This window comes from Grampus griseus, assembly GCF_964374135.1.
Source record: "Grampus griseus genome assembly, chromosome: 3".
NCBI classification, from domain to species: domain Eukaryota; kingdom Metazoa; phylum Chordata; class Mammalia; order Artiodactyla; family Delphinidae; genus Grampus; species Grampus griseus.
The window spans coordinates 72425830-72451135 of NC_139019.1; the positions used below are offsets into that span (position 1 = coordinate 72425830).

Consider the following 25306-nt stretch of genomic DNA (forward strand, 5'->3'; position numbering starts at 1 on the left):
ACGATAAGCTTTTATATAACACAGGTATTATACCACTTTATGGTCTGTTCTTGTATATTCCCGAAAACAGCTCTCTATATGGGTTTGGTACTAGTTTTCTGTATTTGCAGATGTAGTTATTTAACAACAGAGGGTAAGTAATATCCCCAAAGCTTTTGAGAAATACATAACATTATTTTTATGACAAGACAATGCCCTGATAATCTGATACCAGAATATCTTTTGGGAGAAGAGATGCAATTAATCACATTGACAGAGAGGAACCAAAAGATTTCATTCAATTAGACTTTTTAGGATAGTGACATGGCAAAGGAAATTAAAATAAAGTTTTAAATTGGTGTTACAGTTTTGTAATGTGAGGGCTACAGAGCCCAATTAAAGAAAGGAAATAACGTGTTGAGGTCAGCTGGCATTTATCCAGATTGAGGGTCTCTACCAGGAAACAGTTCTGGGAGCTGACATACTTAACACACTGTAAAAATATTTTCTTGAACATATAGAGTTATTTTTAGTGTTAATTTTTCTGAGACATTGTGTCAGAATTGATTCAAGACTTCAGTGTTGAATTTGAGCCTATTAAATGGTAATGACTGCTCTGTGATGTACTATCAAACTATCTTTAAAACATAACTGGCTAGTCATGGCCGAATACATAGCAACCTGATTCCCCAAATTATGGGACCATCTAGTAAGACTTAAAATATAGATATAGCAGGTTGAAAGATGCATTGTGTGTTTTCATTGTGTTACGAAAGCAGTGTGTTGGGAATTGCTGTTAGGTGCCTGAGCATGCCTGGAGATGACTGTTCTGAACTCCTTAATGGCTAATTAACTGGAAATGTAGTTAGGAAGCTAAGTTAAGCCAGTCTTCGATTGTTGGTTGCCTGACTTCATGGTTGTTTTAGAACTCTGATCTTCTAAAAACGTTTGTCATAATGTGATTGTATGAAACATTTCTGAAGTGTGTAGAAAATTACTATGTTGGCTATGAAACCAAATGGTAATTCTCCTTCTCATAGTTTCAAGACATTTTTCCTCACAAGAAGAAAACAGATCATTTAACCTTTTCCTTAAGAATCACAGAACTATCTGATCCCCGTCAGTAGGATATTCTCTGGCAACTTTGAAGTACACGGTTCAAATGGTATTACTCTAATAACAGTGCGTGCAAGGTCCATGTGGGTAGGTCTCATCTAAGTTGATTATTCTCCTTGGATTCAAAATTATAGCCTGCAAATTGAAAATTATACATAGTTTTTGCAAGGCGAGACCATAATTCTAGGCTTTTGCCATTTTGTTTCAATCCCAATAAATCACCCTCAAAGTAGGCCTGACACTGAACTGTCTTTAGCATCCAGGAGAGCCTCAAGTCAGCCATTGACAAAGTACCGCTATTTAGGGTCCCAGCGGTCTTGAGACTCCTCTGAGAATTTGCTCACATTCCTCCTCTTTACCCCTGGAAAATATACTCTAGGCCAGTATTGACTCTCTGTTCTGCCTGCAGATCTAATGTGTCACCTGTACAGATCCCTCCAAATTAGGCTTGCCTCCTTCGTATAGCAGGAAGGGTCAGGGTAAATCCATGTCCGAACATGGTGGCTGTAGGCCTCCCACGATAGTTACATTTACTCTATCTACCTTGTGTCTGAGATATCCTACTAGCTACTTAAATGACCTTTTAGAGCAGAGTTTTACACATTGTGGGTCACAATACATTGGTGGGTCTCATTGCCAGCATTTTAAAGTGGAGTGGGATGAAACGGGATGGGATGGGAGGGGATGGGAGGGGATTGGAGAGAATAAAGTAGAATAGAATAGAGTAGAGTAGAATAAAAATAGAATAGAATAGAAAGTATCAAAGAGAGACAGAGGGGAATAGAGGATACGGAGAGGTCCATGTTAAATAGGTTGGTCAGGAAGTTTTCAGTGACAGTTTGGATGTGATGGAACTTAGAGTCTGCACATTGAAAGCAGCCCTCCTCTCTATGTGATCATCATATTACATCAGGATAAACATAAGTGTTCTAACACCAAATAAGTTTGGGAAATCCAGGTACAAAAAAGTTAAACGTGTTTATTACATGATTTTTTTTTGGCCTTTTAAAGATGCAAGAGAAGGCTATCTATAGCCATATGCTGTTTCTCTAACTTGACTAAAGTCATAGTGGTGATGAGGGTGAGGATGATGGGATGAGGGTGAAGATGACAGGAGGTAAGGCTCTTTAAGCACGTGCTTTGTGCCAGGCTCTGTGCTGACTGCTTTCTGTGCGTGGTTCTCTCCCCCTCCCCCCCATTTGGTGCAGTGTATGAGGAAAAATGAGTCATGGGGTAAATGCATTTGGAGGGTGGTACCTGTACTCAGAAGGAAGAGACAGTTTGAGAGGAAGGATAGCAAATTTAGCTTTGAATGAACTGAATTTGAGATGCTTTGAGGATCTCCAGACCTGGAGGTCTAGAACTCAGGAGAGATGGAGATGCATATTTGGATATTTTTGGCCTAAAATGCTCATTGAAAGCAGGTGACACTAGAGATTATGAGTTTGATAAGGATGGCTAAATAAAGTGAAGAGCCTGGCACATCATCCAGGTGACATACACACAGTCTAGCCTGCTGCAACAAACGTTTGCAGCTGTGTCTGGACACCAGCGCCACAGGACTCAGAGTGGGTTCCCTGTTGCCCAGATGGTTCTCAAGAGCTCTTTTGGGAACATGTTGAAGTACTGAGGCAAGAAGGAAACTCTTAAAACTAGAACCAGGTATAGGACTAGTGACCAAAGGTTAGGAATGCAAACTACCCAGATGAAGTATGGAGTGTTTCTTTGAACAATTTACAAATCCAGTCCATAAGTTTGTTGTTATCTGTTCCAGCCACAGTATCCTAATACTGATTTGGCAGTTCTGTGAAATATGTGCCTTGTTCTCTTCTACAACATTAGGTTTATTTGCTGAGAATACAGGTGGGTGACTATACATTGTGTATTAACCCTTGTTAAGAAAGCTCAAGAGCGCATTTAATATTTTCTCACCAGGAAATGGATCAGATCAATGAAACTTCTTGACCTTCAAGTATCTGCTCATTTCAGAATAAAGGCCCATATTTTAGAAATAAGACCTTTTGATGCCTTTTTTTGATTACCTTTTTTTTCTAATTTAAAAATAATGCATGATTATTGTTGGAAATAGACCCATAAATATCTTAGATCCACATTATTTCACAGTTGTGTTCCTTGTTTTACGTTGATGAGTTTGTTTTAGTAGCACATCCAAATTGTTAGAATCAGAAGATCAGTGAGGTAAAATTAAAACAAGTACTTTAGAAGATTGTAAACACAGAATAAATTTCAGCTTCATGTAAATGAGGTGTGATTTCCATAATAAAGCCATTATTGTTGTCACTGGTGCATAGCAATAAAGCCAAGACTGCAATTACAAAGAAAAGACATAATATAGAACCATACTTCCTTTACAAATGGCAATTCATTGAAATCATATTTTCCACTAAAAAGTAAAGAGATCTTATGGAATCTACTGACTCCCATAAGTAGACTTTACTAATGATAGTAGTACTAAATAACAAATCCACTTGTCGGGCTTTTTTTTTTTTTTTGATACTTTCCACAAGTAATTTCTTTCACTAAAACCTTTTCAGATTACTTTGTTTATCACATGAGTGACTCTTGCTAATGTAAGTATTTTAAGTACTTTGAGGATTGTTTTCTCCCTCATTGTGGAACGTCATCTTGACACAAGCCTGTCTTTTTTAGCATGCAGTAAAATATGCATAACATAAAATTTACCATTTTAACTATTTTTAAGTGTACAATTCAGTGGCAGTAAATGCATTCACAGTGTTGTGCAACCATCGCCACCATCTATTTTCAGAACTTTTTCATCATCCCAAACATAAACTCTGTACCCATTAAGCAATAACTCCCTCTTTTCCCCCTCCCAGCTCCTGGTAACCTCTATTCTACTTTCTGCCTCTGAATTTGCCTATTCTAGGCACCTCATGTAAGTGGAATCATACAATATTCGTCCTTTTGTGTCTGGCTTATTTTACTTAACATAATGTTTTCAAGGTTTATCCACGTTGTAGCATATGTCAGAATTTCAGTCCTTTTTAAGGCTGAGCAATATTCCATTGTATGTGTACATTGTATTTTGTTTATCCTTTCATCTGTTGAGGGACATTTTGGGTTGTTTCCACGTTTGGGATACTGTGAATGATGCTGCCATGAACATTGATGTACAAGTCTCTGAGTCCCTGGTTTTAATTATTTTGAGCATATACCTAGAAGTGAAATTTCTAGATTATGTGGTAATTCTATGTTTAACTTTTTGAGGTACCACCAAACCGTTTTCCACAGGAGCCGCACCATTTTACATTCTTACCAGCAAGGCACAAGGGTTCCAATTTCTCCACATCTTTGCCAACATTTGTAACTTTCTCGTTTTTTGACAATAGCTATCCTAGTGGGTACAAATAATATCTCATTGTGGGTTTGATTTGCATTTCCCTAGTGACTAGTGATGTTGGTCATCTTTGCCTGTGCTCAATGGCCATTTGTATATCTTCTTGGGAGAGAAATGTCTGTTCAAGTCCATTGCCCATTTTTGAATTGGGTTGTTTATTTTTTGTTGACTTCGAGGGGTTCCTTGTATATTCTGGATAGCACAGTCTTTATATAGATACCCTTATTCCATGGGTCCAATACTGTGTTTTTAGGGTTCCCTTTTATCGGGAACATCGAAATGATTCTGTTTTCTATTAACTAATTCACCCCTAAACATATATTTCTAACATTACCTATCATAAATGCCTGCCTCAGTAAGCAGTGACTTATATAGCCAACAGAAAAGTTACTAGTATTTTACCAAACGTGAAGTATCAGCTTAGGAAATATGTAACTAAATGATTTTCATTAAAAGAACATTAATTTTCAATTTGCCAAGTGGAATTCATAGTAGCTTTTAAACAACAACATGCTCCTCCCCACTTTCATCACCATCACCCACTCTCACACCCCTTCTCCCTTTGGTCATTGTTACTCTAGGCCCCAGAGGTGAAAGGTACCTCCTTTAGGTTCACCATAAAGCTGATGAGGCTTACGTTTTAGGGCCTGTTACTTGCATGGACCTCTTCCAAGATCTTCTACCTAATTATGCTTTTGAAATTTTTATTTTTTAAAGAAGCCTTTCCAAATTTTATAAAAGTTCAGGCCCACAAAATCCGGATGTACCTCTGGATATGTTTCTTCCATCTGAAATCATGTCTTCGTTAGTGTTGCACTGCTGGAAAGCCAGCCTGGGGTCTGTTGTGCAGTATACTGAGTTATTTATGACTGGCTTTCTTTCTTTGCAGTTTCTGATCTGGGTTGCCAAACTACCACACTTTTCTGCAGAGTTCCAGAAAAGCATGAGCCCTGGGTGTTCCTAGTCAGCCCCGGTATGCTCTTCTGGCTTCCGCAGGGAGCTTTTCAGCAACACAGCACTTGTCTGGCTCTAGGCACTTGCAGGAACATGCAGGCCAAATTTTGAAAATTTGGTTCCTAGCTGTTCATGCAAAATATGCATGTCCTTTTACACTGTACACAGAGCCATAAATAGAATTTTGTCCTTGCACAGTGAGAGCAAAGGATGCAATTGCCAGACTAATACCTAATCTCTGAAAACTTTCATGAGCATAGCTTAGGCAATTTCCTAAGTATTAAGGTATCTTGTCAGAAGTAAAATAAGAGCCTTCTGGCCCTTTATCAAATTGTATGATTTCATTAAACAAAAATGATGTTTTTAAAAAAAAATTAAATCTTAATATATTCGCCCCTGTCCTGTGGTAAGGCATCGATGACACAGGAACTATTCATCTGCAGAAACTGTGTCTTATATTATTCTTATTTTCTCTGTGCAGTTGTAATAACTTAGACAATTGACATTTTTCTAAAAAGGGGATATCTGACAAGATATCAGTATGATGTCCTTCGAAAGCCTTTTTTCTTCTCAAAAAAAAAAAAAAAATGCTCAGGTTCCCTCTTCCTTTCTTTCTTTCCTTTCTTTTCCCTTCCAGAACAATTCCATCTTAAAGCCATTAGTTTGACAGAGCCAGGTATGCATCCAGTGGAAGGTGTCAAGCATGGAGTGTCACAAGCCAATCATTGTGAGGGGGCATCCGTGTGAAGGGTGGAGTGGACTCACGAGGCTCCTAAGAACCTGAGTGGATTTGGGAGGCCATCTGTGCAAGGCAGGGACAACAGCAATGGGAGACTGGTTACAATCAATAGAGTTGATCCAATAGGTAAATATTTTAAGAATAATGAGAAATACATTTCTTGCCAACAGAGAAGGAAGTTACAAATACAGAAAAAGATACAATTCCAATTAACCTTGTGGCACTGGATTAGAATTGGAAATATTGGTATACTAATGATTTTCACTGTACAGAGATAGATATAGAAATCTAGATGGAAATGAGTGTGTGTGCAGATGTGTGCAGACAGGTATTCCCCAGCCCTGTCTAGTGAGAGGACGTAGGAGCAGCAGCGCCCCAATAGCAATGACCATACCCAGCCCCAGATCTTGGTTTCTGAACGCCATTCTACCCTAAAGGAAGCCAGGACTGGGGCAGGGAAAGTACAAGATGAGCTTGAAACATCTTGTTGGGCCAAAGCAGAATGATGAGGACATAACAGAAGTCACAGAAACCATCTTGAAGGGGTTCCCACTAATCAGACTTAGGACAATTTGAGCATCAAAATAAATGGTAGTAATAGATGATAACCCATTACGTTGAGAATATATGAGTCCATATTATAAAAATAAGTAAACGCATAAATCAGATATTTGATCAGTGAAAGGATATTTACCTAGTTTCAAAGTAATGTCATGCAAGATACATACTAATTACAAAGGGAAAAAGACTAACTTTACGATGGAGAATTCATGCAGCCACTACCTTAATCAAATGACCAAAATGAGCCTCCTAGATAATGGGACAAATAGAAATCTTGTGCCATCCAATAGAATGTTATGAAAAGAACTCAGGATCACTTCTGTGATTTCTGGCAAAGCTTATAATCTAAATCATAGGAAAATATCAAACTCAAATTTAAGGGCACTCTACAAGACAAACTGGCTGGTAATCTTCAAACATGCCAGAGTCACAAAAGCCAACGACACTCAAAGGAGCCATTTTATTTTTATTTATTTATTTTTTAAACATTTTTATTGGAGTATAATTGCTTTACAATGGTGTGTTAGTTTCTGCTATATAACAAAGTGAATCAATTATACATGTACATATATCCCCATATCTCTTCCCTCTTGTATCTCCCTCCCTCCCACCCTCCCTATCCCACCCTTGGGTCACAAAGCACCAAGCTGATCTCCCTGTGCTATGCAACTGCTTCCCACTACCTATTTTACATTTGGTAGTGTATATATGTCCATATGTACACTACCACTCTCTCACTTTGTCCCAGCTTACCCTTCCCCCTCCCCGTGTCCTTGAGGACATTCTCTAGTAGGTCTGCATCTTTATTCCTGTCTTGCCCCTAGTTGCCCCTAGGTTCTTCATGACCTTTTTTTTTTACATTCCGTATATATGTGTTAGCATACGGTATTTGTTTTTCTCTTTCTGACTTACTTCACTCTGTATGACAGACTCTAGGTCCATCCACCTCACTACAAATAACTCAATTTCGTTTCTTTTTATGGCTGAGTAATATTGCATTGTATATATGTGCCACATCTTCTTTATCCATTCATCTGCCGATGGACACTTAGGTTGCTTCCAAGTCCTGGCTATTGTAAATAGAGCTGCAGTGAACATTGTGGTACATGACTCTTTTTGAATTATAGTTTTCTCAGGGTATATGCCCAGTAGTGAGATTGCTGGGTTGTATGGTAGTTCTATTTTTAGTTTTTTAAGGAACCTCCATACTGTTAAAGGAGCCATTTCAGATTAAAGAAGACTACAGAAAAGTCAACTGGATTCTTCTGCTACAAAGGAAATTACTGGAATAATCGACTGATCTTGAGTGGGATCTGAGGATAGTCGTAACATATCAGTGTTAATTTTCTCATTTGATGGTTGTATTGTGTTAATGTAGGAGAATGTCTTTGTAGAAAATATACATTACAATGTTCAGAAGGTGATGGGGGATCAGGTTGGCAACTTTCAAATGGTTCAGGGAAAAACAAAACTTTCTTGTCATACTGTACTTGCAACCCTTCTATAAGTTTGAGATTGTTTCAAAATAAAATAAGATTTTTAATTTGCTAAAATTGTAAATAACTGTTCAGATTTCTACAATGTATGTAGATTGTAGGCATTAATTGATGTTGAATATATATGGACTTTGAGGTCTGTCATGAGAGTTGTCAGTGATGTGTGGTCCTTCCTGATGTCTTTCAGTAGCTTGAAAATGTGTTTATGTGCAGCTGCTAAGATCTGATTCAGTTTCCAAATATTCTGTAGCTTTCCATTTAAATATTGATAACCCTTCTTTAAGATTGTTATTCTAAATCCCAAATATCAAAAATAAGTAGAAAGGGTAATGAAGTCCTTTGGCCCTGAAGAAATCTGTTCTGGAAACTATTAAAACAAATTGCACAATAAAATGATGGGTAGAATAAGCTTAGTGTTGTCAGTAGTGAATCCTTCACTTCATCTTTGCTCTTAACCATAGCTGTGACGATTGGTGTCCACTCAGCAAAAGAGATAAATATGTATTTTTCCATTACATACAAACAAGTTATGTCACTTAAGTTTTAAAATGTCAGACTGGACTACAGTAATTTTGAGAGCACACTGCTGCCTACCATTTTCTGGTAGAGAGCTCTTTTAAGGAGATTTATATACCCGGTCTTCCCTGGGATTGAAATGTGATTGCATCTCCCCAGTTGTTGGTGGCACTTCCTGAACAGTCCAGCAGGTGGTAGTCTAGGAGAGGAACAGTTCTCATCCTTCTTCAGTCCCCTGCCTACCAGCAAAACAGAAGGAAGGTGGACTCAGCAACGTTACCGTTGCCTTCTCTTCTCTGTTGTAAGACTGGTATTTCCAAGGTTGTTCTTTCAAAATGAGTGCTTAGACATAGAGAGTATCTCCAGAAAGTAGCTAAAAATAATTTTGTGTATATGTATGATTATGCAGTATTCTGAAGTTCAAAAATTCTTTTTCTTTTCTTTTTATTTTATGGTGTCTAGAAATTCCACTGGTTTTGTATCTCTTTGCCCTGATTTCAATGACATGGCTTTGGGGAGGCCTGCACATGGCTTACAGACACTTCTGGATGCTGGTCCTCTTTGTCATTTTCAACAGTCTGCAGGTAAGCCTTACAGTTTGGTTACAGCACACATAAACACGAGGCAGGGAGTTTCAACGTAAAGAAATCAAGTGTCCACATGTAGGTGAATTCGTATGCACAAAAACATCACGCAGAGTTTTAGAATAAAATGACAAAGATTATGTTAAAATTTTTTAACACCTGAAATATGGCTGGACCCTCTAACTGCTGGTTATACAAATAGGGAAGACATAAAATATTTACCCTCCTTCATTTTGACAACACCTAAGTAGCTACAAAAACATGTTTCTTTTTCAATAGGATTGATGTTTATAAACTTCACAGATGGCAGCCATCTAGGGCATATGCACATATTTGGGGTGGGTCTGTGTCTAGAAATTAGATCAACTGAGAGTAAAATAACAGTGATGGTCAAGCAATTCCCTCTTGAGTCTGGTGCTTAGTGTTTTGGTTCACTGAAAACTGATTGACATCCTCCAAGTCTGGCAATGCCTAGCTTAAATTAGCTTTGTGAGAATGTTTGGATAGCGTAACCAGGAATTATATAACTGTAACAAAAGTTAAAGCTGACTTTTTTAGTGCTTTCGTTAAATGGAAAAAAAGTTGTACCCTGAAATTAGCAAACTGAACAAATGAACACATTTTTTCTTATTTTTCAAAGTGAAAAGATGTGTCCTAGACTAAAACAATTTATTGAATTTGCCAAGGATATCTGTAAACAGCCCTTGTTTGGACCACCATCTTACAAGAAAACTCTGTAGGAAAAATATTAGGATTATAGCATAAAACTGAAACATGACTCAAAACATATTTAGGTTTGCTTTGTAGGAGACAGATTCATTAGTGAGATCATATCTAACAGCATGGTGCCTAATCAAAACATAATATCGATTTAGGGAGGGAAAAATACAAAGTGGCTTAAACATTTGGAATCAAGTTGATACAAGTTGATATATAGACACCTCCCAATAGAGTTATAATTGAGTACCAGCTACTAGCACAGTGTGCCAGTGCTACCATTACTAGGGTGAAGATGACAGCACTGCTTCTCTAGGATCTGATGATTCAGGGAGTAAGCAAACAATTAGCTGTAAGGGTATACTCTGGCAGGTGCCATGTAAACAAAGTGTTATGAGAGCAGAGTAGAGGACTTGTTTACTCCTGCCTGTGCTAGTGTTTGAGCTGGACACCAAAGGTGAGCCACTCAGGTCAGAGGCCCTGTCTTGGTCACCTTTGAATACCTAGGCCTAGCAGAACTAATACCAAAGTCCACATTGACCGCCTGTAGATGTGTTTTATTTGGTGGACACACAATGGTACACAGAGCAGGGTTTTAGATTTTTTTAATATACAGAGTGAAGTAAGTCCAAAAGAGAAAAACAAATACCGTATGCTAACTCATATATATGGAATTTTAGAAAGCGGTACTGATGAACCTAGTGGCAGGGCAGGCATAAAGACGCAGACGTGTAGAGAACAGACATGAGAGCACCGGGGATGGGGGAAAGGGGAAGCTGGGATGAAGTGAGAGAGTAGCACTGACATATATACACTACCAAATGTGAAATAGATAGCCAGTGGGAAGCTGCTGCATAGCACAGGGAGATCAGCTTGGTGCTTTGTGACCACCTAGAGGGGTGGTCAAGGGAGAGGAGATATGGGGACATATATATATGTATAGCTGATTCACTTTGTTATACAGCAGAAACTAACACACCATTGTAAAGCATTTATATTCCAATAAAGATGTGAAAAATAAATAAATATTTGCTCAATTTTTAAATTGAGAAATTTCACATGAAAACCTGAATGTCTGGCTTTTCTCTAATGGCAGTATTTGCATGGCAGCAATTTTCAAGTCTTGAGTAGATGCTGCCCTCTTTAGATGGGGCACGTTACCTCATTATACTCGATATATTCAATTTGTTCATTTTACCTGCCCCTGAGTTTGTGTCATATTTAATGTTTATTAAATAAGTGATGAGTAGATAGTTAGAGATGGGTATTTCAGGCAGAGAATACAGTGTTAGCCTAGGCTGCAAAAAAGAAACGTGATTAATCTTGCCTACATTTACCAAAGGTTTGGGGGAGGAAGAAAGGTTTTGCAGTTAGTGGTGGGAGAGGAGACAGAAGTCTAGGTTGGCTTAATCACCATGTTACCATGCTCAGAATAGCATGTTAAACTTCAGCCTTTAGGTAAAGGGAAGCCATAAAAGTTGGGTATTTTGTTTGTTTTATTCTGATTAGTTTTTTAAATTTTGTTAGGGTTTTTTTTTTTAATTTTTAAATTTTGAATGGGAATGACATGCTTATACCTGCTTTTTAGAAGGATAACTGGAAATGTTTAGGATGGTATTGAAAAGAAGAGCAGCTCCAGGCAGGAAGGCTGTTATCATATTCCAGCCTATAATGTTTGGGAGTGCACCTGGGGATAGAGATAGGTGACAGGTTTGAGAATATTCTAGAGATAAATATTGACGAAATTTGGTTAGCCAATTAAATGTAGGAATGTAGGGGGCAAGAGAGCGACATCACCTAGAGATGCTGGCTGTGGTGAATGGCTGGGCACTGACTCCTTTGGTCAACATGGAGATTACAACAAGAGAAGGTCCTAGGGAACATGCAGCAAAGTTGGTGAGTTGGTGAGATTTGGGAGACATTGGTAAAGCTAACCAATGTTTTAGCAGGAAGGCTAGTGAAAGAGATTGTTAGTGAAAGAGAATCAAGATATAGTAGTTTGGAGTTTCTGGTAGAAAAGAAGGCTTCAAAAGAAAACACCTAACTCTGTCAAGTGTAGCAGAGAAGTTAAATAGAATGAGAACAGAAGGGCATTGTGGTCTAGTGCACTGGTCCCCGCACTGTAGTGTCATCTGAATCTCGTGAAGGGCTTGCTAAAACACAGATTGTAGGTCCCACACCCAGAGCTTCTGATACAGTAGATCAGGGTGGGACCTAAGAATTTGCATTTCTAACAAGTTCCAGGAGATGCTGATACAGCTGCTCTAGAGGCCACAGCTTGAGAACCATTGGTTAAAGTAAGTGTGATCGTAACTCCACCAGCCTACTATCTGGTTGACTTCAGCTGAGTCACAGATGTTTACCCAGTTCTACTTTCTTCATCTGTGAAACGGGAATAAATACCATTTAGGATTACAGTGTGATTTAATTAAATGGCATAATGAACATAAAGCAATTGTACAGTAACTCACAGTTAAAGAGCAGGTTTTTGTTTGTTTGTTTTATTCAAGAAGTTTAATGGAGAAAGCAATAATAGCTTAGGAAGGAAGGTTGGTTGGTTCAAAGGAAACTTGGGGGTTTGGTTTTCTTTCCTTGTGAAAAGAACCAACAGAGAAGAAGAAACTGACAACTGGAGGAAAGGCTCATTGCCTTGGCAAGATCATGGACAGGGCAGGAAAACAGAAGAGACAGACGGCCTGTCTGAGGGAGGAGTTAGACATGTTTCTTTCACTGAGGCTCAGGAAAGAAGGAAGGATAGGAGTACACGGAAAACTCTTCTGGAGCTGAAAGTCTGGAAAGTTGGGGTTTGTATGTAATGCTCTCTCTTATCTCTGAAAGGCAAAAAGCAAGGACATTTGTTGAGAGGAATGGATTAAAAGCTTGTGGTAAAAATAGTAAAAGGTAAGGAGCAGTTTCTAAGCAGAAAGTAAATAATAAATTACAGTGGATTGGAAGATGGTAAAGAAATGACTGCTTAGAGAGAAATTGGTGGGATTCGGGTTGGACACCTGAAATCTGTAATTGTAATTCAGCAGTAATTAAATAAATTAAGCCTTACGATTGAAATGGTAGCCATTGTAACCTATCAAACCACACACAAGAGAAAGGTTTATTGAGCTCTTATGGAGGTTAGAGGTTTGGTAATAAAGGAGGATTGTTGAGGATTAAACTATGTTTCACAGGAAGATAAAAAAGGAATTGTTATGATCTCTTTCTTTGAGGAACTGAAAACAAGCTAAGTATAAGTAAAAACTAAAAATATTTCAAACTCATGTTTAAATGAGCTTAATTCCATCTATGCGGCACCATTGAAGCAATGACTTTTTGTATCACTGTTGCCTGGTATCTGGTGCACTGGCATATTCCTAGCACCAGTGCTCAGTGAGTCAGTCCTAAAAGGAATGCCTGTTAAGAAACACTTGGAAAATATGGTTTCTCTAGGGTTTATTAAAGTTCATTTAATTTATAAACTACTTCACATCTTCAACTTGGGCATTTCCATGATTCCATGCTTTTTTAAAATTAATTAATTAATTTATTTAGGCTGCTCTGGGTCTTAGTTGCGGCATGCGGGATCTTTAGTTGCAGCATGTGGGATCTTTTAGTTGTGGCATGAGGACTCTTAGTTGTGGCACGTGGACTCTTAGTTGCGGCATGCAAACTCTTAGTTGCCGCATGCATGCAGGATCTACTTCCCCAACCAGGGATCGAACCCAGGCCCCCTGCATTAGGAACACGGAGTCTTACTCACTGGACCACCAGGGGAGTCCCTGACTTTTGTATTTTCTTATTGGCTTTTGTCAACACCTGTGACCGGAAAAGTGTACTATATATCTTACGCTTGGCTTTTATATTTTGCTCAGAGGTGATTACTGCCTCACTTTTTAATCCAGATTATTATTATTCCATAGGTGCTCTGAAACTGACAGATGAAAGTTATATTTTTATAATATTCTGATATTTGATATTTATTATTGGGTACAATTTAAAAAAGAAAATCTTGATCATTTGAAATATTGTCAGAAATTTCTTGATCACTTTCTGAAGATTCAGGGTTGAGCTACCAAATTTTAATATGTTTGAGCATTTTAAGAAAACGTGTATGAAATACTTTCTAAAGCATGATGGATGCAAATGCAAAAGTGATGTAAAAAAAGTTATCATTCTAAATATGTCTACTGTTATTTTTATTGCTTCTTCCTTGAACTCTAAGACATTTTTTCCTCAAGAACTGAACTTTAATTCAAATTTTTATTGATTTAGGCATGTTATTTACATCTTCTTGATTGTTTAAAAAAATTTAAACTGTTGAGTATCGAGTAAGCAGAACATAGAGAATAAAGGGGGAAATGTCCTCTGAGTTTATTTCCTGGGTTGTTTTTTTTTTTAATTCTAGGAGTTGCTTGCTAGCATGTCAGCATGTTTATGGTATCTGCTGTTTTTCCACTTCCCCATGATGCACTTGATGTGTGGATGTGAGGTGAACAAATCCTGATTTCCATTGCGCTTTCTTTTGTATCAAAAGAGGGACTCTAAAATTTCCAAAAAGAAAAAGGTAGTTCTGTACATACTTGCTTAGCAATCCCAAATCCCAAAGGCCTCGGGGCTCTATCTTGTTTTTTGCTAAATGGGCTTTCTGAGTGCGCTGAGCATGGTAGCCACCACCAGTCTTAATTCCTACCGGCTTTCCAGCCCCAGCAGGGAAAATCCTGTGAAGGACTTAAATTACCCTCACTTTGAATCACTCATTATCCAGAAACCAGTCACAGGGTGGCAGGTACTCTGGCCAGGCCTGGGTCATGAGCAGACGCTAACAGTGGAAAGATGAGTTGATCTCACAAAAACCACATGGAATGGAATTCCCACCAGAAGAAAAGAATCTCTTACCAATAGAATGGTAACAATGCTAGGCAGACCAAAGTAACAGGTGTCCATTATATATATTTTCTAAATTTTCTTGTTCATCGATATGTTTGGACAAGGCCAAGGGCAGCTATTGTCAAACTACTAGGAAACTTAATCAATGTGACATAGGTTTATTATGAATATCCTTGGGATCCATCATATAACCAAATGTCTCTGTATTGTCCACAGAAAAGTCATAAGGGACTACATTATTTTTCTTAATTTTCTCATCCATTAACTCAATAACCACTATTTTTTTAAGAAAAAAAAGTTGAGTTTGTCATTTCTAAGTAGATTTATGCTAAAACTTACAGATGACAACTTTCTTAAAATGTTTAGTCCAAGGTATATCCACGTTTGTGTAACAATTAAAGAAAATAATCACTAAGTTTGATACTCAGCTGGTAGTCACTAGTAGAACCCTATCAGTCATCATAATATTGAAATAGGTACTGTCTAAACCCCCTGCAAGTGTCCCAGACTTCTAGCTATTTAAGCTAGAAGCACCACAGACCTCTAGCAGCTAAAAGGCTAATGCTTGGCTAGACAGGGAGCGCCAGGACCCTGCTCCGGCACTAGACCTGCAGTCTGACGGGTCAGTGCCTATGCCACACCCTAAACGTTTTGTGCATCGCTCCTAGCTTAACTATGTTCTAAAATACATTTCTATTTTTAACCTAACCACTCAGCTTCAGACTTACGTACAGCATTTATTTCAGGTTTCTCTAGGGCTCGCACATTGACTACGTCAAAATTTCACTGACAATCTTCTTACATGTAGGGAATCCCAGGTAAGATAATGAGGGTAGCCGGCAGTAAAGAGGGATGAGCTTGTTGGAGATGCTGAAAAATAAGTTCTGGAGAAGATTCATATACAGAGAAGAACCTTTCCAAAAGCTGAAATGCATTCTTCTTGGAATGCATAAGTTGGCAAGGGAGTGGAACTTTACATAGTATGGGGATATGACATTTCTCAGTATGTGAGTTATGAGACCACATTCTTCAGAATCTTATTTGACTGTCTCCCTGTAACTGACTTGTACTTGTTCGTTTATGTGAGCATCTGGTCTCGAGATGTTCCCTGGCAGTTTTTGAATCATTCCCTATTTCAGAGAAGGGAGTTACAACATGGAATTTGTAGCTAAAAATATATAGCCTGTATTCAAATTTAAGGTCAGCTAGTTAAAATCATTTTCATTCCTAGCCCCGCATCTTTAACAGCTAAATCGCTAGGGAAATAAGTGACTTAAAGGTGGGAACAGTTTCTCCTACATTTTAAAAAATTATTGTTTTTTAGTGGCCACTAGAGTGCCTTGAACACATAAAGCATTTTTCTTCTACTAAAAAATAGTGTTTCTTTTCTTTATCCTCCTTCTTTCTTTCTCTCCCTTCTTCCTTCCTTCCCTCTCTTTCTACCTTCTTTCCTCTCTTCCTTCCTTGCTTTCCATGTCTCTCTTGTTGTTCTATGTTGAATTTCAGCTTTAAAACGAAATCCATCTTTCATGAAGAGATTTTCCCAATAAAAATAGTCCTTGAGGTATCATGAGAAATGGAATATGTTTCCTTGCTCACGGAAAGGTACAGGGTTCATTGCAAATGGAATAGAAAAGAAAATAATCCTCCATTAATTTTCTTCTGTGAGAATCCCCGTTTCGCATCCAGAGGGCTTCAGTGCAGGTGTCTACATAGATACAGTACCTATTTAGTCTTGGCTGCTTCCTTTTGAGGATAAACAGCTCTTGGGAAATACGCATTGTTAAATAATCAGTTACAGAGGACTAATTGTTTCAAGGCACTCCCTTTGCCATTGCTTTCCAAGGGCCAGCAGTAATAAGAAATGTCACTTTGTTTCCATTGGAGACTAGCACATGAAGAGTGGAAAACCGGTGTTCCCAGAAAACCCTGGAATAAACATGTAGAAGCCAGAGGAGGTTGGGATTCTATCATTGATTTGTCCCAGAACCATGTCAAGTTCAGTGGAAAAAAATTACTACACTTGTTTTGTAGAGTGAAATTCAGAAACTAATGAATGCCTCGTGTGCTCTTCAGAACGTCCCAGAACATTTCTGTAACTTTACAAATAAATATACAGAAGCTAAGACAAGTAGCTGTATTTAAATTGTCTTGATTAGGTCATGCAACTCTGTTCAGTGTTCAGTAGCATCTGGGCTGATGAAATATCTTTGAGTTTTCATGTAATAAACTTCTTACTCCATTTGACAATGAATGATAGCGTTACCTTCTCATTAACCTGTTGATTGGCCAAGCAGGACTCTTAAGACAGACTGCAGGGTTTTTACTTTTGTTTGTGCTGGGTTCTCTAAATACAAGTGTCGGGATCTGATCTGCCAGTGAATGTCTTCTACAAATACAGGTTTAGAAATGATGGGATTGAATAGACTACGTTTTGACACCTGGCTGCATCCTTGCAAAACAGGTACCCCATTTCTCCTGCCCTAATCCTATGTTAGTTTCTTACTCAGTGGTTTTTCCATTTCAAAGTTTTTTCCTGTGCCCTCTATGACTGCATTTTTTGCATTTTAACCGTGTAACACGGCTTCTTGGGCTTTGTGAGCCTTTACTTTACCTGTGAAAGGATTTAGCACGCTCTGATTCTGAATTATCAAACCTACAAGAATTAGAGTAAGCGAGACACATACCTCCCCTTGTTAAAACAGTTTTGGGAGAAGAATGCAGTTAACGTTTGAGCCAGTTTTTACTCAGTCATTCAGATTCTTTGTGTTGGTGTTAATTTATAATTTTTCCAGGGTCTAAAATTTTGTTTTTATCTCATGTATTACTCAGACATTGGGGTGGGGAGAATACATTTTTTTTGTAAATACATTTATATGCATATTTTATGATAACATTCTTTAATGTTGAGCTGTTTAGGTATAGTAGAAGCATACAATTAAGTGTCGTGCAACCTCTATTCTACCAAATGACTTGACACCTCTGAGCTTTAGTTACCTGCTTTCCAGAGAGACATGCGAATTCTTGCTCTCAGTTTTGTCCTAAGTATTATATAAAAATATATGTATAAAATGTAATTGGTAAACTACATAATGTTTTACAAATACAAAGTTCTATAAATGAATAAATGGACAAAAGAAATGTTTGTCAGAAGCTACATGAAGGCAAATGAGAGACCAAAGAGAGGAAGTTTGTAAGCTCAGTCTTTTTTTTTTTTTTTTTTTTTTTTTGCGGTATGCGGGCCTCTCACTGCTGTGGCCTCTCCCATTGCGGAGCACAGGCTCCAGACATGCAGGCTCAGCGGCCATGGCTCACAGGCCTAGCTGTTCCGCAGCATGTGGGATCCTCCCGGACCAGGTTATGAACCCGTGTCCCCTGCATCAGCAGGCGGACTCCCAACCACTGGGCCACCAGGGAAGCCCCTCAGTCTTTTTTTTTTATTGAAGCATAGTTGATTTACAGTATTGTGTTAATTTCTGCTGTATAGCAAAGTGATTCAGTTATACATATATACATTCTTTTTTAAAAAGTATTCTTTTCCATTGTGGTTTATCATAGGATATTGAATATAGCTCCCTGTGCTACACCATAGGACCTTGTTGTTTATCCATTCAACATATACTAGTTTGCATCCGCTAACCCCAAACTCCCACTCCATGCCTCCCTCAGTCCCCCTCCCCCTTGACAGCCACGAGCCTGTTCTCCATGTCTGTCGGAGCTCAGTCTTTAAATCCTCTCTTCAGCCACTGGTTCTCCCCCTGAATGGTCTCATCCCCTCTTGGGTATTCGCCTCATGCAGTCCCTTGCGATTACACTCACAGTGCTTGGCTTACAACATAGGTTGTTGTCATCACTCATCTGCTTTTAAATGTGTAGCACATGCCTTCAGTTTCAGGTAAGTAACTTGTGGGGGCAAAATAGGTTTATTGTGAGACTGCAGGGATTGGTGGGGACTGTAGAAGAACCAGACAGTCGAGCCTCCTCCCCAAAGCATGCAGATGAGAAAAGCAAACATTGTGTGGGCCAAACAAAAGCTTTGGCAGGTAAATTCTCATAGGTGGCAGTCAGTGTGCAACTCCCATATAAAAAGTTCAAATTTCTTTCTCTGAAGAGGATTCAATTTTCTTTTGGAAGCCAAAAGAGAATACGGGCTGGTCACCTCTTTGGTCCAGCAGAAACTGGGTTTCAGGCATTGCGATGGTTACTCTAGTTATGTTTTGCCCCCTCTCTTGGGGCAAACTAAAAATTTGTTCAGGGGACCCAGGTGACTCAGCTGAAAGCCTGTCGTGTTTCCTGGAACTCCTCTTCCTCGCAGTCTCTGGACTCCGTTGTTTCATTCCCTGGTACTGTGAGCCGACTGAATTCTCTGCTTAGCTTTTGAGCCTTTGAGCAGCTGCTTTCTGCTTAGTTTCTTAGCCTTTCAGCCCCATGCAGCTTGAGAAGTGGCAAATGCCTTTACCATTCCCTTTCTCTTTGGAGCCTTGGCCCCTCAAGTCCTGGTTGCTTTAGTAGATTTGAACTCTATTTTTTGTCTCCCCAACTTAGTCAGATTGCTGCAAGTCCCAGCTACAACTTTCTGTTCAGCCTCTGGGCATCTCACTTTGAATTGGAAAACTCCCTGAAGAAAAAAAAAAAAGCAGTGAATATAGGGCTCCCCACGCAATGGGTTTTGCTTCTCTCTAGGGTCTTGGTCCCTCAGATACTAGCTGTTTGGATGCCTTCCCTCTGCTGTTTTGTTACTGTATTTGTTGTTTTGTTATTGTCTATGTGTATCTGAAAGTGTATTCTCCAGCTTGTAGAATTGTAATCAATTAGAGTTAATCTGATATAAACTCTATCAGAGCCAGAAACCAAAGTCTCAAATTTATTTCAACAAGTATCTAATAAATGTTTAATATAAACAGAATGCACATTAATAAATGAAGATATTTAGAGTCACTGCAGTTCATCAGATATCCAGTGGATACCTCTTAAAACATATGCACTGGGCTGGTGGTGCTCCTGGGAACACTGATGAGGAAGCCTATACATGCAGCTTCTTAAGGTCAACTGATGAGGTGTACTTTATGTCTTCTATATCACCAAAACATATATATAGTATATATTATATATATATTATATATATAATATATATAGTATTTTGAAAAATAAAAACTGAGTAAGGTCTTAGAATTTATAATCCATCAGTTGAAGACTGAGATTCAAAAAGGATTTTCTGGCTATAGAATAACCTCATACCTATTTCACAAAACTAAAATACACCAATAAGACAAACAGACAAACAATGCAGAGGAGCAGCTAGAGGTGCATATTTTGAAAGGTTACTGCTCTAGGAAACAGGTCAGCCTTCTCAGAATATGGATTTTAAAAAATGCCAACTAAACTCCTACTGAAAAAAGTTTTAATGGCATGAATTCAAATATAAACTGAAATTTTTAAAAAAAATCATTTTAGCTAGATGGATCCAGGAAGTTCTCTCTTCATCCTTCAGAATAAATCAATTCCATGTTACTGTTTTCCTCTGCAAATATTTAAATAACATTCTCGTTAGCTTGAGAAATACCATGAAATAGTGAGGTAAACGTATTTTGGAATACAAATACTGTCCTACAGATTTTCAACTTTGTGGTCTTAGGCAAATTATTTAATTTTTCCAAAATGGGAATACTACAATTTACTTTGTAAGGCATCTGTGGACATCAAGCAAAAAATATTTTTAGATTTCTAGCATGTAATAGGTGTGTAGTAACATTAACTGCCTTTCTTCTTTCCCTCATGTGACACCATAATTGCATACGCATTTAAGATTATTTCCACACAAATGAAACCTCTGAGCGTCAGATCTTCAGAGCGTACCACTGAAATCAGTTAGCAGTGTTTCTCTAATTGCTGATTATTCGGTCTTTTCAGAACCCTGCTGCTGTCACAGGCCACATTCACTAAGCTGTCATCTCAATGATCTTATTTAGCTACGACCCCAGTATATAGATACTATATAAATGTGATGTAAATATGACATCTGTTAGTTATAGGGTGTCCTTTGTTCCAAAATGTTAGTTATGAGTATAACTATAAACACTTCAGACTCTCTGTCAGCCTTGGAAACTCTCACTATAAAGTGGTAATATGGTAAATTACATGTATTTTACCTTATTGTTAGAGCCAATATCATAACACTGGAAATTTTATATTCATCCATTCAAAAACATTAATCTAGAATGTGTTTGTATATGTATATGTTAGACCACACATCTCCATGCCTCTCTGCTCAATATATATTTATAATAAAAATCACAACAATAGTAACTAATATTTATTAAGTGCTTATTATGTGGAATTGTATTTATTTCATTTAATCCTTACAACAACCCTGCAAGGTAGAGACTATTATATTTGCCATTTTAAATACAGAGAAACAGGGTTTCCCTGGTGGTGCAGTGGTTGAGAGTCCGCCTGCCAATGCAGGGGACACGGGTTCGTGCCCAGGTCCGGCAAGATCCCACATGCCGCAGAGCAGCTGGGCCCGTGAGCCATGGCCGCTGAGCCTGCGCGTCCGGAGCCTGTGCTCCGCAATGGGAGAGGCCACAACAGTGAGAGGCCCGCGTACCGCAAAAAAAAAAAAAAAATACAGAGAAACAGAGTCTTAGAGAAGTTAAGTAATTTAGGTTCGGTCACACACCCAGTTACTTATGAGCTGGCATTCTATAAACTATGATCAGTTCCCCCACTAGGCTCTGCAATGCTGCAAGACTGTAGAACCTCTTATTATTTCCTTATTCCACAGTACCTTAGCAGAAGGCTGTGCTTATAGTAGCTTTCAACAAATGCTTGTTGAATTAAAAATTTTGCTAAATTAAAATGCATAAAGAGACAAGATGAATTAAAATGAATCAATAAGCATAGTTAACATGTGAATTATTGTTTTGTTATCTTTCACTTATAAAAATTAATGCATTTCAACAAATGTTTGTCTATTTTAACGTTGATGTTCACTATAAAGTCACATTCTCCCAAAGAACAGTGTCTTTTTGGCTTAGTAGAAGATCTTCATTGAGGGATCTGTGGGGCAGCAGTATCGTACACAGCAGATTCCAGATTAGACAGAAGTTCCACAGTGAATATGCTGCCCACAAGTTATCTGCCATCCTTCATTTCCCTAGTTCTGTAATTTAGGCAGTCTTAATAGAAGTGACCTTGAGCATCAAGTTTAAGTTAGCAAGTCAGGTTCCTGTGACTTACTTAGGACACTTGTAAACACTGAGAAAGCTGAAACAGACATTAAAAAAAAAAAAAAAAAAAGGGGCTGCCCTGGTGGCAAAGTAGTTGAGAGTCCTCCTGCCGATGCAGGGGACACGGGTTCGTGCCCCGGTCTGGGAGGATCCCACATGCCGCAGAGCGGCTGCGCCCGTGGGCCATGGCCCCTGAGCCTGCGCATCCGGAGCCTGTTGCTCCGCAGCGGGAGGGGCCATGGCAGTGAGAGGCTTGCGTACCGGGGGGGAAAAAAAAAAAAAAAAAAACATGATCCCTACCTTCAGAGGCAGGAAGAGCTCTAAAAACACATGTGATGTTGGTGGTATGTCTATGGCTTCCTTAACAGATCCCTTGCTTTCTCTTCCCATCTCTCATTGTCTCTGCCACTCTCAAAGCCCAAGCTCTTAACTGCTGCTGCAGCTGAACTGCCTTCCATCTGGACCAATTGCCTAGTCTGTCTTTTTAAATATCATATAGACCTTACTGGGTAGGAAAAAACTTACATATGGGACACAATTAGAGACTAAGACAGGGCTAGAAGAAATCAAGTGTTGGATTACATGACCCAGGCTCCAAGCATCTAGGAGGATGATCCTTAAAGGAGATCCAAAAACCATATGCCTTGAGCTAAATAGGCCAGATGGAGTGGTTTCCCAAACCTCTGGTAAGACTCTTATCTATGACCTCCACTGTTTTCTGAAATCCCTAACACATTACTTTTCAATGAATATCAACTAAGTTTAAACATGGCAGCAAAAGCACAGTACAGTTAACATTCTTCTAGGAAAACATGATAAGTCTCTGGCTTTATTTTTCTCCACTTACTTGATATTTACAGTGAAGACAAAGACATAGTAAACTTAGCACTAACTAGGGCTAGACAAGCCATCTGAAATGATGGAATTGCAAAAAAAGGAATGGAAACTTTAGATTCACTGGCTGTATTCAATCCAAGGAGCGATTGTCCCAGATGTGCTTGGGTCTCTTAAAATGAAGTCAGGGAATTGATGCTTGAGAAGCCATTGTCTCCCTTTGGCTTCTCTGCTTTCTCTCCTCTTTGAGGGTTTAGGCAGTCTCTTGTCTGCTGATGTGGTCGCAGCACTTTGCACTGAAGATTTCTTGTTTCATCACTGAGTGCCCACCTCCATCCCCAGCACTAGCAAGAGTTGGAGAATCTTAAGTGAAAGAGTGCAGGAAAAAAGATTACTAGAACTGTATAACCTGATTACTAGAGCTGTATTAGTGACCTGATCACTTGCTAAAAGGAAGTTTTTCAAAGGAATTTTTTTTTCTTTTTTCAGTGAAGAGTGATAGGCAAATTAAAATTGAATAAATTTATCCATGATTGTTTTTTTTATCAGAAAACCCTCGAATACTTTTCCCCTTTAAAGTCTAACAGTTCATGGGGTAACCAGAGCTATTACAATGAGTTGGACAGGGTATAGTCTTACTAAATGAATTTTGCAATAGTTGTAAATGTTAACCGAATTACAGATGATATGCTTTTAAGTTATCCACTTTTCATGAAGAATCGCTATAAAAATAAAGGGGAGGGCTTCCCTGATGGCGCAGTGGTTGAGGGTCCGCCTGCCGATGCAGGGGACACAGGTTCATGCCCCGGTCTGGGAGGATCCCACATGCCGTAGAGCAGCTGGACCCGTGAGCCATGGCCGCTGAGCCTGCGCGTCCAGAGCCTATGCTCCGCAGCGGGAGAGGCCACAGCAGTGAGAGGCCCACGTACCGCAAAAAAATGAATAAATAAATAAAGGGGAGACTGTACAGGGATGCCTCCCTTTTCACTTCTCATCCCAAGTGTGAAAACTTAGTTAGGTGTTTCTGAGTCTGTGAGGAATCTGCTTCTTTTTAATTTTCTCATAATAATATTGTATTAGTAATAGATTTATTTATAATAATTTTCTTATTAATAACGCATTTATATTTCTCTGGGTCTTTTAAAAATGTACATGCTTGAAACAAATTTAAGAAAAGTTGTCATCCCCATGGACACTTTTCAACATCACATTCCTATGAGATACTTTTGAGAAATTTAACTTTCTGCGATAGCCTTTTGCTTTTCTTTTATTCAGATTATCTCATTCATCATATTTTAAAGGTTTGCTTTCTTCCAAAGAAGCCAATTAAGTAGCCATTATAGAAAAAAAATCTGCAAAAGTTTTTCACATCTACTTGAATTTTGTCCATTTGCAAATTTGGTTACTTCTAGACTAGTCTCAATATTTTAAAGAAACATCCAAGAAAATATTTTTTATTTCTAAATGCATACTGGCCTCAGGTAAAGTGTTTGGATGTCTCTCATCAGTGCCAGTGTGACTTTATGTGTGTACAGTCTTCAGTAAAATGAAATAATATACTACAGGTAAAGAGAGAGTGACAAGTTCCTGTTGACTACACTAGTTGAATACAGGTTCTATACGAGAACCTCTGCTCTGTTCTTCACTCATGAGCTCCACTTCAAAATTAAATTACCTGAAAAACATTAACCTAGAATAATATAGATGTGTACTGCCAGTGCAAGAGTTATCTTGAAGAATGGGTACCTTCAAATCATTGCTGCAAATTTTGTGGACTTGCTGTGTTTATCACCCCAATTGTTGTAGGTTTTATTACGATGTGCTTGTAAAATTCTTATTTCGTCCTCTTCGTCCATGCTTCAGTATGTTACTTACGTATAAATGATAAAATCCACAGTGTTTTGTAACTGGTATGTTCTCTTAGTACACTATAATTTAGTACTTTCGTCTTTGGACAGAGTCCACAGTGTTTTTCTATGCCTCTAAACCATATAAATCAAACATTTTATTCGGAAAAGTAGAGTCAGAGAAACAGAAAGGTCATCTCTACCAAAACAAAACCACATTTCGCTAGTCCTTGATACTTAATTTCATCATGTGCTCTTCTCTCTCAAGCATGGAATGCACATTTTTAATGCAAAAGTGAATTGAAACCATATATAAAATCTGTTTGAAATCTGGCTTTGTTTGAATCACCAAATGGGTTCATTAATTGGTGTGAATTAACAAAATCCTATACACCCCTGACCTTGACGCTCACTACTCTGTTCCTTTCTCCTGCCTCCCTTTACTGACTTGAGGGAAAGAGACTTGTTCTGTCGTGC

General features: G+C 38.5%; 1 protein-coding gene across 1 annotated transcript in view; it reads left to right on the forward strand.

Moving 5' to 3' along the window:
• The window catches only part of ADGRV1 (adhesion G protein-coupled receptor V1), a gene marked incomplete at its 5' end in the record, with an annotated part of 563397 nt that overhangs the window by 494194 nt on the left and 43897 nt on the right, over positions 1–25306 (forward strand). The window contains one exon of the mRNA XM_082650308.1: positions 9203–9324. Coding sequence (XP_082506434.1) covers positions 9203–9324 — 122 coding nt within the window. The remainder of the gene's footprint in view (positions 1–9202; positions 9325–25306) is intronic.